We start from the raw sequence: 15677 nt of genomic DNA on the forward strand, positions 1-15677 counted from the left end.
GACACCACTTATGCTGTTGACAGTTGCCAAATCTCAGAAAATAACTCCAACCAATTGTTTTGATTTCTTTCTTTTCCCCCCCCTCAAATTCAAGTGTCTACTTCCAAACTAAGTAACAGATAACAAAATGGGATCTAACCAATGCCCAGGTTTTCTTGCAAAACAGTCAGCAGGTATGCCCTGTATGAAGCATGATTATAGAACAGAAAAAAGAGAATAAAAATGTGCTTCTGCTGCACTGGTTGTGTATGGGTGACAAATCAAGGAACTTGCCTCGTTGCTTCTACTTTGGTTTAGGAAAGTTGCCCTATTTGTTATGAATGTATGGTTTGTGCAGCACTGAGATGTACTGGAGTTCTGATCACATGCTCACAAATGTATGTTGGCCTTAAAAAAAAAAGACTCTGTTCCCATCTCTAATTTGATGTTGGAACTGTTAGTATTAATTCAAGGTTGTTGTTTTTTCACTGCAATCCACAATCTGATTGGTTGGCAGGTCACACTGGCACTCCTACCTGAGGTATTTTAGCGCTAATGATTGGTTCCTGTAAGACTATTCTATAACAGAACACAGGAAGAGCAGTTCAAAAACACAGCTGTGGAAGGAAACAATCACACAAAAAGCCCAAAGGGCTTACCAGCCTTTTCTTTCCAGAGGATGCAAGCACGCTTTTCATATATACGGTTGGCCTTTTAAGTCAGCTGCTATTGCAAAGTAAACCAATGCTAATGGAAGCTGTTACTTCTTATACCTATCCTCTGCACCCTGGGGCTAGTTACCTGCATTTTTAATGCCAGAAAGCAATAAACCTTGTGGGATAGCCTTTATCATGAAAACAAAGTAGCTAAGCAGGATGATTGCCTCAGAGGGAAAAAAAGGGAGGAGAACAGAAAAAGGACAGTAAAATTTGGGATCAGAATGAGAAGCCAGTTTTCTCTATTTGCTCTTCTCTGCCTTTGTTATCCCCTCTCTTCCTTCTTCAGTTTGTTGCCACCATCTAAACTTCACGGAGGTGACTTTGCAGTCCAGTGTCCAAAAAGGTTTCCTTCACTACCTTCCTAGAACAGCTACGCAACACTGATACCCTCGCCATTCCCCTTACAATAGCTATTTTCCCAGAGGCAGGAAAATGAATAGCTAGCAAGTTGTTAAAAGTAAACAGCACTCGTTTTGATTCATGCCAATTAAGACAGCAGAAAGCAGATTGCTCAGAAGATATGACTGAGATGTAGCCATACATTTCAGTTCAGCTGGCAATGAAAAGCAATGGGAAAAGCTTGGTTAATCTACCTTGAGAGACTTCATTTACTCTACTTCTGTTCTCTTCCTCAACCCCACAAAAGTATGGAATCTACATTGTCTATAGCTAAATGACCCATCAATGCCATTTTAGGCCTCAGGGATATTTCAGTGCCAAGGGTACTATGCAATAAAAAGAGGCGTGCAGATTCTATAGACTACTAAAATAGCTGCCTGCCAAAAACAAGTCAGGCTGGGGGGAAAAACCTTTCAACAAGAGTGGGGAAATTACCACACCTGACACCTTTCTTGTCATTCGCATCTCTGGCTGTGCAAGGGATGATGCTAAGCAAAAGATGCTATTCATTTGCTTGTCTCCTCACTGCATGACTAGTATCCAGCTGTCTCCTCTGTATGTGACAGCAATTTAGGAGTGCTAGTGGAAACCCAGGGTCATCCTTTTGAATTTCTACACAAATTACATATAACAGAATCTGGCCAAGGTAGGAAGCAATGCGTACATAAGATCCACAAGTAAGTGATGTTGAAAAATCACCATCAAAATGGGATTTTCTATGTTTAGCCAGAGTGTACTTGCTGTAGCTAGCCTACACAGGACAAATGTCACCTTATGAAGTTGACCAGAAGCAACTGAAGGCTGCCCCATCCATCACCAAGGGATACATTTAAACAATGACATGATTTTAAAAATGAGGCTATTTTCTTTAGTAGGAAAAATATGACATTCTCCTGTCCTAACTACAAGGTCTCCGTGACATCAAAGCTGTACATCTGTTGCCACTATTCAAATTAATACAAAGTGGGTGATATTGGGATAAGTTTTATTGTCAGCAGATGCATATGGGGAGATTATTTTAACCTCTCTTATAAAGTGAGTGAGAGAGAAAGGAAGTATGCCCCTAGTTATTCTGTTTATGAGCCAAGTTATCTTTGAGCTTTGCCTGAGATGGACATGTAAATCAGAGTCCAAGAAATTCTGTGGATCAGGCTGGCTTCTTGAATCACATGGGAATGCAAGACATCACATAGGTAGTGAAAAGTTTCAAGAGGTACAGTAGGATGATAAACTTTTACCTAACACTTTTGCTCAGGGGAACTACAGAGAACAAACTATGGGCCAGAAGGTACCATTATATTCAGGGAACGAAGGAGCAATGTGCTACCTTTAAGTTGCCCTGATACTGGTCAAGGGCAAACATTTTCTAAGAAGGCTTAACATTCACATTTCTACACTGCGTAGGCTTTGTAAACCTTGAGTTCTCTAGGCCCCCTACATCAATAAAACCTTCAAAAGGTCCCAAGAGGGGAATGTAAAGAAGTGATGGAAAGGAAAGATCTGAGGCCAAATCAATCCTGTTATCTATTCATTTTTTATTTTAGGGTTGAAATTATGCCAATCGGAAATGCACAGACAAGAAGTTTTAATTTGGTAATCATCTCTCAGGTTGATTAGAAGCATATACCGTACCTGTGTGAAGAGGACACTCAACCTTGTAAATTGACCCTGGCAATGGTTAGAAAACCTAGAGGCACAGCAGGTCTTGCGCCCAGGGGCAAGTGCAGTGACAGAGAAACATGCTTGCATTCTTAAATATATAAATGTATATATCCACAAGGAAGAAGAAAATCAAAGTAAATTATATTTGAAAAACAAACTAAAAACATCAACAACAACAACAATTAAAAAAAAAAAGGCTGGCTTATCAGGGGGGTTGGGGATGAAAAGGTTCCGGTGTGTGTACTTACATAGAGGTCAGCACCGTAAAATCCGTCCTGGTAAACCACACTGCAGAAAATCCACACAAAAACAAAACAAAAACAAAAAAACAAAACAAAAAGAACAGAAAACACATTCCGGTTATTGAGGACGGCAGCATGCACATGCATTTTACACAGGCAGGTGATGTATGAAACCATAACCTGGGCTTTCGGGCAGGAGCAAATCAGCAAGAGATTGTGTGTGCGCACGCACGCTAGACAGCTCCATGTCATCCTCCACAGCATGCAGGCGGGCAGGGCAGAAGGGGAGACAGTATGCAAAGGGGGGGTGGGGAAAGAACAATCCTTGTATTGTCATACAAAATAGTGTGTTGTCTTGCTTTTCTTTTTAAAGGACTCAGTGCCCTGAAGATGAGAAACACGACTTGAGAAACCTTGCTTCTAGCTGGTAACCTGGACCAGGGTTTTAGTTAACCCTCTAAAACACATGGACAAACTGGCTTCATAACTGGCTTCATGTAATGGGCTTCAGATAGTACCAACAAGTTCTTTAGGAGGAGTTCATCAAGGGCTGGAGTCCACCTAGGTCAGAAGCACACCAAAAGTTGCGTATAATTATGCATCTTGCACCCTTGTGCGATCACTTTCTGATATCCATACATCACCTGTTATATACCCTGTACATTAGACATGCGAAAAGATTTGGCTGATCACACAAGCATGCAAAGTACTTTAAAAGTACTGATTTAACACCTCAGGGCAGGGGGGGAAATCCAAATAAATAAACTCCTGATCCAGGCAGGCACAGCTACATGTAACCAAGAAAGAAATACCCACAATGCATTGCTTTCAAAAGCGGAGATAATTAGGTGGCTGATCTAAGGTCCAAAAATTGAAAAATAAGGGGAATCCCTGATAGTAACGACACATTGCAGAGCAGACAGCAGCACCTGGAGAGTTTAGGTGAACAGAAGTTCTCATCTAACAGCCACTAATTAGTTTCTCCCAGCACCTCCAGAAGCGAAAAACTGGAGATGTGAAAGCCCCAACACCTACTGCAATATTTCATAGTATAAAGCACTTTGCTTTGGTAGGGCAGGGGACCAGGGGAGGACAAGGAAGGAAAAGAGGGTTTGCCACAGCCCTGGTTATGAATGCATGCTTTAGCATTGCACAGCTTTCTCCTGCTTTGTTCCTTTGGATAAGCTGTATGCTAAATCACTCATATTAAAAAGCATTAGTTCTCCATATATGAGATCCTTGGGTGCACGTCTCTGGCTTACCAGTTAATGTTATCACAGGCTAGGAGGAAGGAGGCAGTGTTACTTGTAATTTTTTCCATATGCCGACTGGAGTACAAAATGATGCCAAGATTCTCCCACTCTGATCACAACATACCCACCTACAGGAAGTTACAAACAACAAGGCCAGTATAGCTTGACTGTAAGTCTGCCTTATGATCATCAGGCTTCTACAGTGATGAAAGTTTAAGTGATCAGGTGGTATCCAGTCTCATTATGGTCATAATCCATTCCCTATGGACAAAGTGGCACTTTGATCTACAAAAACACAGCTGATGTGGACAAACAGGCTTGATGATGCTAACTTAACAAAGAAAGTAACACTGATTCGGCAGCGAGAAGAAGGCCACTACAAGGAAGAAAATCAGGGGCCTTTCATTGATGGGTTGAGTTTATCAGATCCATCTTGTTAACAAAGTATACTTACGATTATTTCAACGACACCTTGTATAAGAATGAGTTGCAGAGAATCTAGTGGTTTGCTAAATTTCAACAGTTTACCAGATGGATAAAAACACTCAGCTCTTATAAAGGTTCATTTTAAAACACTTGGGGGGAGGGAATAAAAGTTATGTACTACCTAGCAGCAAGTGATTATGCCCTCAGAAAAAGAAACTTATTTGCTTCACTAGCAAAGCTGTCTCTCCCTCTCTGGCCTAGTATACTGAGACAAATTGTACTATCAAAAATTCTCTTTTCTCTACCAGAAGGAACCAAAACTCTTTCTTTGTCATCTGCTGTACAGGAGTTTCCTGATGACAACCACGACAATAGGTGAGTTATTGGTCAATTTTACAAAATTAACTAGTACAGTTATGGGCAGTTTGAGGGAGCAGCTTGCTTACTATTGTCTTTCCCCAACTAGTGTATAATTTAACATCACTTGAATAGATACAGTTCTATCTATATTCTGAGACCCATTTTGGATCAGAACTCTGACACTACGCTGGATTTAAATGTTCAATTTAAATCTTATTGAGATCTTGAATATGTTCTCCCATGTACTATCAGGGACAGCATCTTTTCTAGGAACATTCTAGCCGTTACTATCAGGGATAACAACAAGCACAGCAAACGACCTACACATGAATCAGTGCAAGAGGGATACTACAGGATTAATTCATGGGGGAAATATCAAAGGACTGCTCTAGAAATTCTTCCTGTACAGATCAAGAAGGATGCTCCACACAGGTATTTGCTACTAATGAGAGTGGTACAGTAAGCAAGTTATAATTATACCATCTCCTATTGTAAAAGAAATGAAAATCTGGCAACTGCATATTGATTCCCTTAACTCATTTTAAATTCTGGGCACAGCAATCCAATCTTGTTAGTTATTAAGATGTTCCAACTGAACTACCATGACCCAGAGCATCCCTATATATCACTATGACAGCAGACCAGGAAAGGAGAACTTTTTTTACTGCTGAGGTCCATGTTTCCTCAGTTATAATCTATGCTAGTAGTAGGCAGTGCCAGAGCCAAGGTCAAAAGAAGGCAGACTCCCCATTTTTCCTACTTCCATTCCCAGTGTTTCCATTTCCGTGCCATTGGCCAAGTTACATGCATTTTATTCAGCTGCAATTGCCCACCTCTGCAGCAGGCTATTTGGTATCTAACTGCTCCCAGTCAGAGAGGAACAGGCTCTAACTTGCCCTGTTTAGGTGGTTTCTCTCCTGCTCAGGTTTCCTCTGAGAAGGATTTTAATCTGTGAAAGATGCTTGGAGAACAGCATTACAGACAAAGCAGCCTCCTCAGGGTGCAAAGTGAAATCTTACAACAAAAATGTCTGAGCTTCTGGCTTCCTGACAAGGCTAAAAAAAACCAACAACTTTATTTCAAAGGTGTGGGCTGCTTTACTTTTTAAATAACAATAGAGCCGCTGGTTGCTACAGATTCATTATCACACTATGGGAAATAACCAAAGGCCAAGGAAGCAAGGCCACACATTAAGACACACTTTGTATCAATGCTTTTCGTTTTGCTTTTTAAAAACTAGACTTTATACACTTTTCAGCCCTTCCTTTATCCTATCTTAAAAATAAGATTTGATAGATCTCTATTTTAACTCTTCTCAAAATGTCTCCAACCAAGAAAGCAAATCCATTGTGGGTAGCTGAATGTCTCTTCTGTGTCCCGTTTCCAGGAAGAATACCATGAAACTGAGAATCAATGCTTGCCACTCCTGGATAACGACGATACTGGACTTTTAGAGCGCAGAAGGTGCCTCACTCCAGACTCTACACCCTTTCCTTAACTCTTACAGGCATATTACTTTACCAATGCAGCCGAACTGCTACCACGTGATAGCGGAATTGACACGTTAAGATAAACAGCTGCCCTTCACTGATGCACCCCCAAAAGACGGCTAAAGTTTTTCCCAGTCACAAATGTTAAGATTTTGGACTTCCCTTTCCAGAGGCAATTGGGTGCAGAGTGTTCTGGTGTTGGCATATCCTGACTCTCACCATCCATCATGTCTCATTTTCCCTCCTCTTTAGGGGTTCAGCAGAACTCCCAGGTTCTGCTGAGAACTGCGTGTTGATTTCCAACCCTTACCCTGGGTAAGCTGGGATGGCTGTTGGAGGTACTGCTCTCACTGCGCCATACACTGTCCGCCCTCGGCCCCTCAGATGAGCTCCCCTGAATGCGGCTGCTGTGGTGGCTGCAGTTGGGTAAGGGAAGCCGGGAACTGTGAAGACAGACAGACAAGGAAAGATATGAGAAGGATCACTACGTCCGCCCAGTTAACCACAGCCATCTTTGACTAGAACGATACGCAACTCCAGAGCTGGAGAAATGTTTCGCACCTGTCCTGCAAAGGAGCATGCTTTGAGCCCCAATGACATTGCATACCTCTCGCTACATCATGGCCTTGAAGGGGAGGCAGGGTTGCAGAGAGGCCTGGCATGCAAGGGATTAATGCTGTGTCATGCCTCATTCATCACAAACTGCAAACTGTTTTCCTCCTCCTCCACCCCATTTTAAGAATGCCATGCAGTCTGGTTAGAAACAGTCCGAGAAGCACAGAGAGTTGCCACTTATACAGGCAGGTGACTCTTCCACATACTAGGGGCAGGCGGGCTGGTGGGCTTTAAAAGTCTGTTATTATGAGCCTCTTAAACTGGTGGACTGACAACGAGATTTTGTGTGTGTGTGCGCGTGTGTGTATTCTTCCCACACTCAATTTAAGTACAGAGAGGACCTAAGAATCTCCTGTAATGCAGCCAAATTGATAGCGATGTGCCAGTTTACCAAGAGCCCACCTTCCGGCATAGGTGACCATTAAGTGGTTTCGTATATATTGGGCCCTGTTTTATTACACTTCATGCTGGAGTAAACTGGCTCAGGGCAAAACATGTCTAAACCTCAGAAGGCAGCTGGGAACACAAGGCGATGACAGATGATACCCAGAAGGCGCCAGTCAGTCACAAGGCACAAATCCAACCCAAGGTGCTTCCAGGCGCATGCCACAAGGGGGCCTGCGATGGACTCGCAGTTTAGTAGCTTGAATAATATGTACTTTGGAGTGCAGCCTGTTTCACTTCTTCAGTTCTAAAGCAATTGGTTCCTTCATGCACATTTCCTCCCTTATGATTTACAGCACTCTTGTAACTTGGGGCAAGCCCAGCCACAAGCAGGCTTGCAGGTGTGCTGCAAGATGGAAAGGGTCACAGCCACTGCCCAGAGAAGTGCTGTCACTTTCTAACAAACCCCATCCTTTCAAGTACATATTATACAGACTGAAAATAAGAGGGCTAACAGATCACTGTTTACTCAAGCACAGTAACAATACAGGGGCCAATAGGGGCTACTTACTGATTAAAGGAATGTAAGTGTTAATACCCCCCCTTCCTGACAGGGGCACTGCAGCGTCATTGCCCAGCGAGACATCTGCTTGAAAACTGGATGCTAATTTAGTTTTAAAAAGAATAAAAAATGTAAAAAGGTTATAAAGAAACAGCAGTTTGAGAACACAAACAAACACCACTGCAGTTAAATAGCAGAAAGAGACGCATCAACGTTTTCTACCTGCATATAATTCAGGGCCATACACTGCTCCAACCACAGGGCTCAGCTTCCAACCTGAAAGAATAAAGACAGAGGGAGCATCAAGATCTACCCCAGGGGAAGAGCAAACAGCTCGATATAAGCAGTGTAGTTTCTGGTGCATATCCCCCTCTTGTTTCCATGCAGATTGCTGCTGTGTATAAAGGCAGGCTAGGTTTTCCCAAATTCTCACGTTCTGGACATAGATGGAAGAAGCAGAAAATCAACTGTTTCCTGGTAAAAATTATGTGCAAATACGTCCTGCAGTTCAAGTATGAGTCTTTATTCTTTTTAAGGTAATGGTTGGAGTAAGGGAGCAAATGAAAAAGATGAAGTCTAAAACGACTACTACAAGCTGTTTTACAATAAGAACAAAACAAACGATTTGTGAAATTGAGGCCTGAGATCTTTGAACACCTGGTGGTGAACTCCCAGTGTTAAGTGTGATGATGAACATTTGAAAGAACAAGAGACATGCCTCTCCTAATAGATCTGGCTCACAATGCAGTTGTGAGAGCTAGCATTTGGTGCAGACGCACCACACATTGACTTAACTGAAAAGGGCCACCTCCAAAACTAGGCATATAAACTAAGGGGGTGTCAGTTTATGATTGCTGCTGCCATGCAGCAAGTGTTGGTTAGAACCATACACGTTTCTGAACTTCTGCACTATAATTCCTTGTGCTAAACTAGAGACCCTATTGCCTCAGAGCTCCTCTACCAAAAAGAAGTACCATTGTACCTACCTGAAGGGTAGATTTGCTTTCCCAGTGTAGCATCACTGGGCTGGGCTTACTTGTGCCTCTAGTGGACATGTTTCAGTGGCTCAAAGGTGGGTGAGGTCATTCCATACCAAGTGATCCAACTTTTTTAGCTCATGTCATCCAATCTTCTTAATATTTTGTACAATTGTTGAACGATCAGAACTAAGTTTAAACATGTATTTTGTTGTACTTCATGAAATGAAATGTACAAACAAGAAATCTTTCAAAGCATTAATTCTATCACTTGGTTTTGGATCACATTGTTAAGAGAAAAGCCTGGCTAGCTTTGCAGACACCTTTTAATTGAATAACTTTCTAAAGAAATGCCTGAAGCAACTGATATTGTAGTAGAAGTCTTTTTTATTGTCATATTTTACTCCAAGAAGACCCATTTATACTAAATAAAACCCAATAAGGCAGACATGTATGTACAATTTTTTTTCATGTGATCCCATTGAGATCCCAATATGAAATTTTGCAGGTAGCTCTAATTTTTGAAATTTCAAACCTTCATAGATAAAAAATTAAAATTTAGATTTAAACTTAGTTTTGATCATTCAACAAGTGTGCAAAATATTAAGAAAATTGGATGGCATGAGGTAAAAAAGTTGGATCACTTCAGATGGAATGACACAGTGATGGAGAGCTGAGAGTGCCTTATGAAGATTATAGGAAGGAAAGCGATAAACAACTGGAGGACACTGGAGAAGTACTCCACAAAGGAAGTGTTTTACCAGTGAGTAAGTGGCCAGAGTGAGCCTATCTAGACATGTCAGAATAGAAGAAATGGTTGCTACTTGTCATTTAAGCGTATTAGGTTTGAGCCCTTGTTGAAGGCCTTCCTGTAGGAACGCTAATAAGTCAGGGATTGGTGGTGGCTTCTGCTGGAACTTGTTTGCACCTGGTCCATTTAAGAAAGGCCCTCCATGTCGCCTGGTAGATGTGGATTGTAGACGGGTGTCTGGAGTGCAGAACTGTGGAGATGAATGCTGGTGAGAGACACTGGTTCTCCATATGTGGACCAGTTGCCCTTCGCAATGCAGGCTGGCATCCAATGTAATGGTTGTATTTAGGGGATTTCTGAAGGAGATTCCTTTTCAGAGGGTAACACCCCTTTTCCACCAGTGCATGGTCTCCCATAGGCATGGACGAATTGAAATGCAGAGGTGCTTGCTGTGGAAGGAACCACTGGTGTGGTCTCACATGAAGCTTGGCCTATGGCAATGGTTTTCAACCGGTGTACCGTGGCACCCTGGGGTGCCTTGAATGATAGTCAGGGGTACTGAAGGCAACACTGGCCTCTGCCCCTCTTTCCTTCTTTCCCTCAATGCCCTCTTACGACTCTGCCTCCCAAATGCTTGTGCGGCTGTTGCAGCAGTCCTGCCTTCAAGCTCCCCAGGCAAATGGTGCCTCTAGGGCTGGCCAGGGGTTGATGGTTGTCAGGAGCTGAGGCAGCCTCAGAGTAAGCAAGCAAGTGGGTGAGGAAAGCCAACCAGCCAGTCCACTGACCCTTGCTGTTGGGAATGGACAGAAAAATGGGAGGCTGAGCAGGCGGGCAAGCAGGCAGGCTCTGTGCTGGCCTTTCTTGTGCTTGCGGTGTGCAAGGCCTGCCTAGGAGCTGAGTGCCTTCTGCCTTTGTTCACTAGAGGCACAAGTAAGCCCAATCCAGCAACACTACGCTGACAAGTGAAATTGAGATCAACACACAAACCATGAACTGATCAGGTCAAAATGGGCTGACACAAACCAACCAAGAACATAATGCCCAAGTACAATTCATGGCTCAGGCAAGGTCATGTGTTTCAGCCCCATGTTGGACAAACGATTCCTGCCTCACGGGGGGTTGGACTAGATGACCCTCGTGGTCCCTTCCAACTCTACGATTCTATTATTCTAATTATTATATATGTTCTTTTCTTCAATTTTTTTTTCTGAATTTGTGGGTCTGAAAATATCTCTGCAATGGCATTTTTAAATATTTACCCAACGAAAAGCAAAGTCAAAAAGCATTCTACAAAAGAATGTAGCAGAGTTCAGCTGCTAACTCACTATGTTCCTATAAATTGAATGAAAACTTATGGGTCAGAGCTGTGCAAACCATGTGCAGTACACATAGTAGTACAAATTTGAATTTGGAGTCTGGCTGGTTTTTATACTAGATTAGTAGATTTATGATGTAATGCTAGAGGCCAGGAGGGGAATATATCAGTAACCCACACAGTCCCATACTGCTACCATTGAGGGGCCACACCTGTATAATAAAGGACACTAATGTTCCATATTTAACATCAAGAAAGCTCTCAGCCAAAGACTTGAAGAACTGCTACTATTCAATGTAAACAGTACTATACTGGATGGACCAATGTTTGAATTCAATGCGAGGGAATTCTTGTACATCCTTGTGGGGAGGAGCTGTGGCTCCGTATTGGAGGACATGAACTACAATCATGACTCATCCTTGATATTGCCAATTAAAAATTCTTAGCAGGTAACACAGCGGGAGGAAAAAAGCTTGTGCTGAGCTCAGAGAGCCATTACCAGTCTAGCTCAGTACAAAGTAGTTCCTTATAGCAATATTAGATGCGGGGAGGGGGGGGGGCAAATTTCTTTTTAGTGCAGGTAGAACACAGTTCTGTCTATGGTTCACAAAGTGTGAGGCAGCCTTCCTATGAATACAAGAGCATTTGCAGTAAACACATCTGAGCTCCTACGCCAATCGCTTCTCGTTCAATATGTAAGTGCAGAATGCTAGTGCCATCTGTCCTTTCTCCCATTAACCAGTGTAGCGAAAGGACGGAGCACACAAGCCAATGGCTTTTGCAGGTTCTGGCTGCTTCTCTGTAGTTCCTATCTGTAAAGACCTGCTGTTAGGGTTTCTTTGCCTCCAAGTGACACACTGTATGGCCGCCACTACTTTACATGGGAGAAGCTGTACTTCAGATTGCAGCCCATTTACTTTGTCTCATAGGACTTAAATGAGAACCAGTGAGAAGTGAGCCGGCCCTAACTTTTCATCTGCAGAGTCTTGCTTTGGGTCCATCCCCTCCGCCCCTTTATGTAATGAAAGTAAGTATGATGAATGTGGGGAACTGGCTTTCTTATATAGATTATAAATAGTTATATGTGCACATGCACAAAATCATTGTTTTATTTTTAACTTGGGGGTGCTTGCAATGCCATTTGAGAACGTATAACTGAACCACAAAGGCATATTTCCTAAGTAACCCCTATTTCACTGTAGTTTTTTACAAGATTCCATTTTTATTACTTGATAAAGTTACTTACACTTCAAAGATCTGCCATTCTTGAGAATTTATATTAGGCTACTGGCAGGGGTATGCAGCTATATCATCTCAGCATAACTAATTAACATGCCAGTGCAATGCATTATAATATATAGCACACCTTTGGAACAAAGCCTCTGTGCTGTCACAACAAGAAAGCTAATATGACTAAGGGCATAGCACAAGCATGTGGGTAGACAATGTACAGCTGCATGAAAACTCAGCTTTTACAATTCTGTGAAAAACACAAACACCATCCCTATCCAACCAGACAGCATACAGATTTAGCAAATATACCCTTCTCAATGAACCTTGTTTAAAACATGCTGTTATTCAACCCAAATAAATAACTAGCATTTCTCACTTAATGGTGATTGAGCTTAATGGTGACTAAGCCAGACCAAGAGCTACTTTTAGGAGACAGCGAGGCTGAGAATTTGGACCTTTTTGCCTCCAGTTTTGTTTTAGCCACCTACAAGTGCTTTTATAGTGGCTGTTGTACTATGGACTTCTAAGTCAACACCAATTATTTTCAGGAAGATCAAAGTTCATGTGTTTCATTTCATACCATCTCTTGAGAAATAGTATAGTTAAACGGCAAGTGCTGAAACAGGTGCATTGCCATTATCAAATGTTGTTCAGGTACAGTATTTGGCAATAAGCTTTTGTGTAACACAGACATGGTCAAATAAGAGCATTATAGGAAAGGTTAATTCACACAAAAAGACTGGCAATCAACGGGCAAGTTCCTTCTTTGTGGGTTTTGTAAACCTTGCTAGGACAGACAAAACTGGGCTTCACCCTTCTAACCTAGCATTTTATGATTTCTCCCAAGGTCTTTGTGGAAAGGTCTGTATGAGGGATAAGGGAAGAGAAATATTTTTATTTTGAATTACAGATCTGCATGTGTATTTGTTAGGCCCTTTCCTTGTCCGCATCCTTTCCCACTATTAAATATTGGGTCCACTTTTTAAATACCCCATTCTAAAAGCAGTGATGGAACTTTTCATGTTGATCATTTCTCACTAATTTACCAGGGAATGGCAAGGGCAAAGTTTTCGTTATTTCCTACAGTTTGACTTGTTAATCTATATTTAACATTAAGTTTCCTTGCTCAAAATAAATTCTAATACCATTAAATAATAGTTGTTGGGTACTCTCTTACCCTTTGAAAAACAGGCATCTTACTTCAGTGTTTATACACACCAGTCACAAAAGATTTTGAAGATGCTATTCTTCCAACAAAGCTTTCTATTATGCTGAAATCCAGGGAAGGAAGAACAGTCCCAATAGCTTAGCTCTTCCCCCATAAACCTTGTTTATTATTAGCAGAATTTCCCCTTACCGTTTGCATACGGTGTGACCATCTTCTTATTAGTCATCACACGGGCAGTGGCATTATTAACCTAAAAGTAAAAAGGAGGAAAGGGGGGAAGAGGGGAGGAAGCACAGGACTTTAGAGAAAATGGTGAAAACTTGTGTGTGTTTTTGTTTTTTTAAAACTTGTTTAAAAATTCAGCACATTTAATTTTACTTTTGCAGGTTGCCATTAAATTAAATATTAAAATTGCAAACCAATCTAATTTAGGCATTTTAATTCTGGCATTCAAGAAAAGGCCAAAAAGAGCACATTTTCTCAGGCATCCCTGCTACCTTTGACTGAACTGGGCATTTGATGCTCACTGATCCAAAGGGCAAAAACTCCCCCTATTGCTATTTTCTCCACGTCCAGCTTGACTGGTATGAAGTAATGAACAAAAACAACTTTGTCTCATATTTTAGTAGCCTTCTGTCTCATATTTTAGTAGCCTTTCACTGAACTGCAGTGGCCTACTAATATTACAGAGGAGACATCTATTCAGGCGGAAGGAGAGCTTGGATATCCCAGGTGCCTTGGACTAATTCCCTCCACTCTGGATTCCTAAAGCAAGGCTGCCTGGCCTACATCCCAGTTTCAGGATATCCTGAGATATTGGCGCACCCATCTCCAATTGCTGACTTTTGAGAGGAGGACAAAAAAACAAACACCATTTAGAAACTGATAAGGTGTCTCCTGATTTCGTAGTGCACTCACCCTCATTTCTGAGCTCTTTATAGCCCCAAGCCTTCTAAGCACTGCAGCAAGTGTGTGTTACAGCAGAAATGGTGCTGGAAAAACATGGGAGCGGTGGGCAAAGCCAAATTACTGCAGCCCCGTGTCAGACACAGCCTCAGAGCTCTTGCAAAGAGGGTGAAGGCTGAGCTAGAATCAGTGACATTTCGAAATCCTAAGCCGTAACAGAAGGAAAAGCCACAAGGCCGATTTCAAGATGGAGTCTTAGATGCCCTCTGACGTTTAACAGAAGAGTGAGCTCGGGCAGGGAAGAAGGGAGCCTGGAAACCCATTACTCTAATTTCAGCCCCCAAACAGTATAAACATCATACATTTAAAAAGAATGGGAAACAACAACGATGAGACTGAGAGCATGCTGTTAAAACACACATAAAAAAAGAAAAACAACAACAACAACAATCGATTAATGGGGCTAGGGAGGGGGAGAGAGAGGAGAGGTCTCACAGACAATCATTAAGATGGAGCGAGTGCCTGAAATCAGCTGCTACAGCAGAGTGCAATACAAGCACTTAAAGGAAAAATGGCCAAAACCAATCAGAAACCACCAGTCAGCAAAGAGAGACCAACAGCTGCATTTAACTGAGTGAAGAAGAAAAAAATGGCAAGGGGAGAAAGGAAAAATGAAAAACAATCACAGGTTTGGAGAGAGGCAGAGCAAGAAAAGAAAAAGGGGGCAGGGAGAGAATAGAGAGGGGAAGGGTATGGGTGCATTAATAAAAACCAGCCAAACTGGAGTTCAGTAACTCTGAGTAAGATGTGCAAGGGAAATCACCAGGAAGTCAGTAATCAAACAGCTCAGACTTATACAAAACGGTATGTACATCCAAAGTCCAGGCGGCATTACTCAACAGCATTGAAAATAAAAAGGAGTGGGTGGGTTGGGGTGGGAAGGGGAAAAGGAAAGGGGGGGGACAACAAGTCAAATCACATTTTGTAGTGTTAATGTGAAATGGCAGATGGATTTTTTTCTTTCTTAATTTTGTTTTGCATTAAAAAAAGAAAAGAAATAAGCTTCTCCTCTAGCACTTTTGTTTCACTTACCGCCAACTCGTACCATCGCCAGCATTGTGTATAGTTACCATGGAAAGAGTGAGTCAAGTGAAGGGCCCTAAACACTAAACCATTGAAAAGGGAAATAAAACAACAAAAACAAAACAAAAAAACAAAACAAAAAAGCAAAATATG

The 15677-nt window shown here is 41.9% G+C and overlaps 1 protein-coding gene across 23 annotated transcripts in view; it reads right to left on the reverse strand.

Annotated features, from left to right (window-relative positions):
- Positions 1-15677, reverse strand: part of RBFOX2 (RNA binding fox-1 homolog 2) — a gene marked incomplete at its 5' end in the record, with an annotated part of 175398 nt that overhangs the window by 13225 nt on the left and 146496 nt on the right. For 8 of the 23 annotated variants that reach the window (XM_081211021.1, XM_081211025.1, XM_081211008.1 and 5 more), the window contains 5 exons: positions 516-558; positions 6841-6973; positions 8101-8193; positions 8314-8367; positions 13725-13785. In XM_081211021.1, coding sequence (XP_081067147.1) covers positions 516-558; positions 6841-6973; positions 8101-8193; positions 8314-8367; positions 13725-13785 — 384 coding nt within the window. The other 15 variants (XM_081211010.1, XM_081211022.1, XM_081211027.1 and 12 more) reach the window with 9 other exon arrangements.

Source organism: Podarcis bocagei (assembly GCF_964188305.1).
Source record: "Podarcis bocagei genome assembly, chromosome: 10".
Lineage (NCBI taxonomy): Eukaryota > Metazoa > Chordata > Lepidosauria > Squamata > Lacertidae > Podarcis > Podarcis bocagei.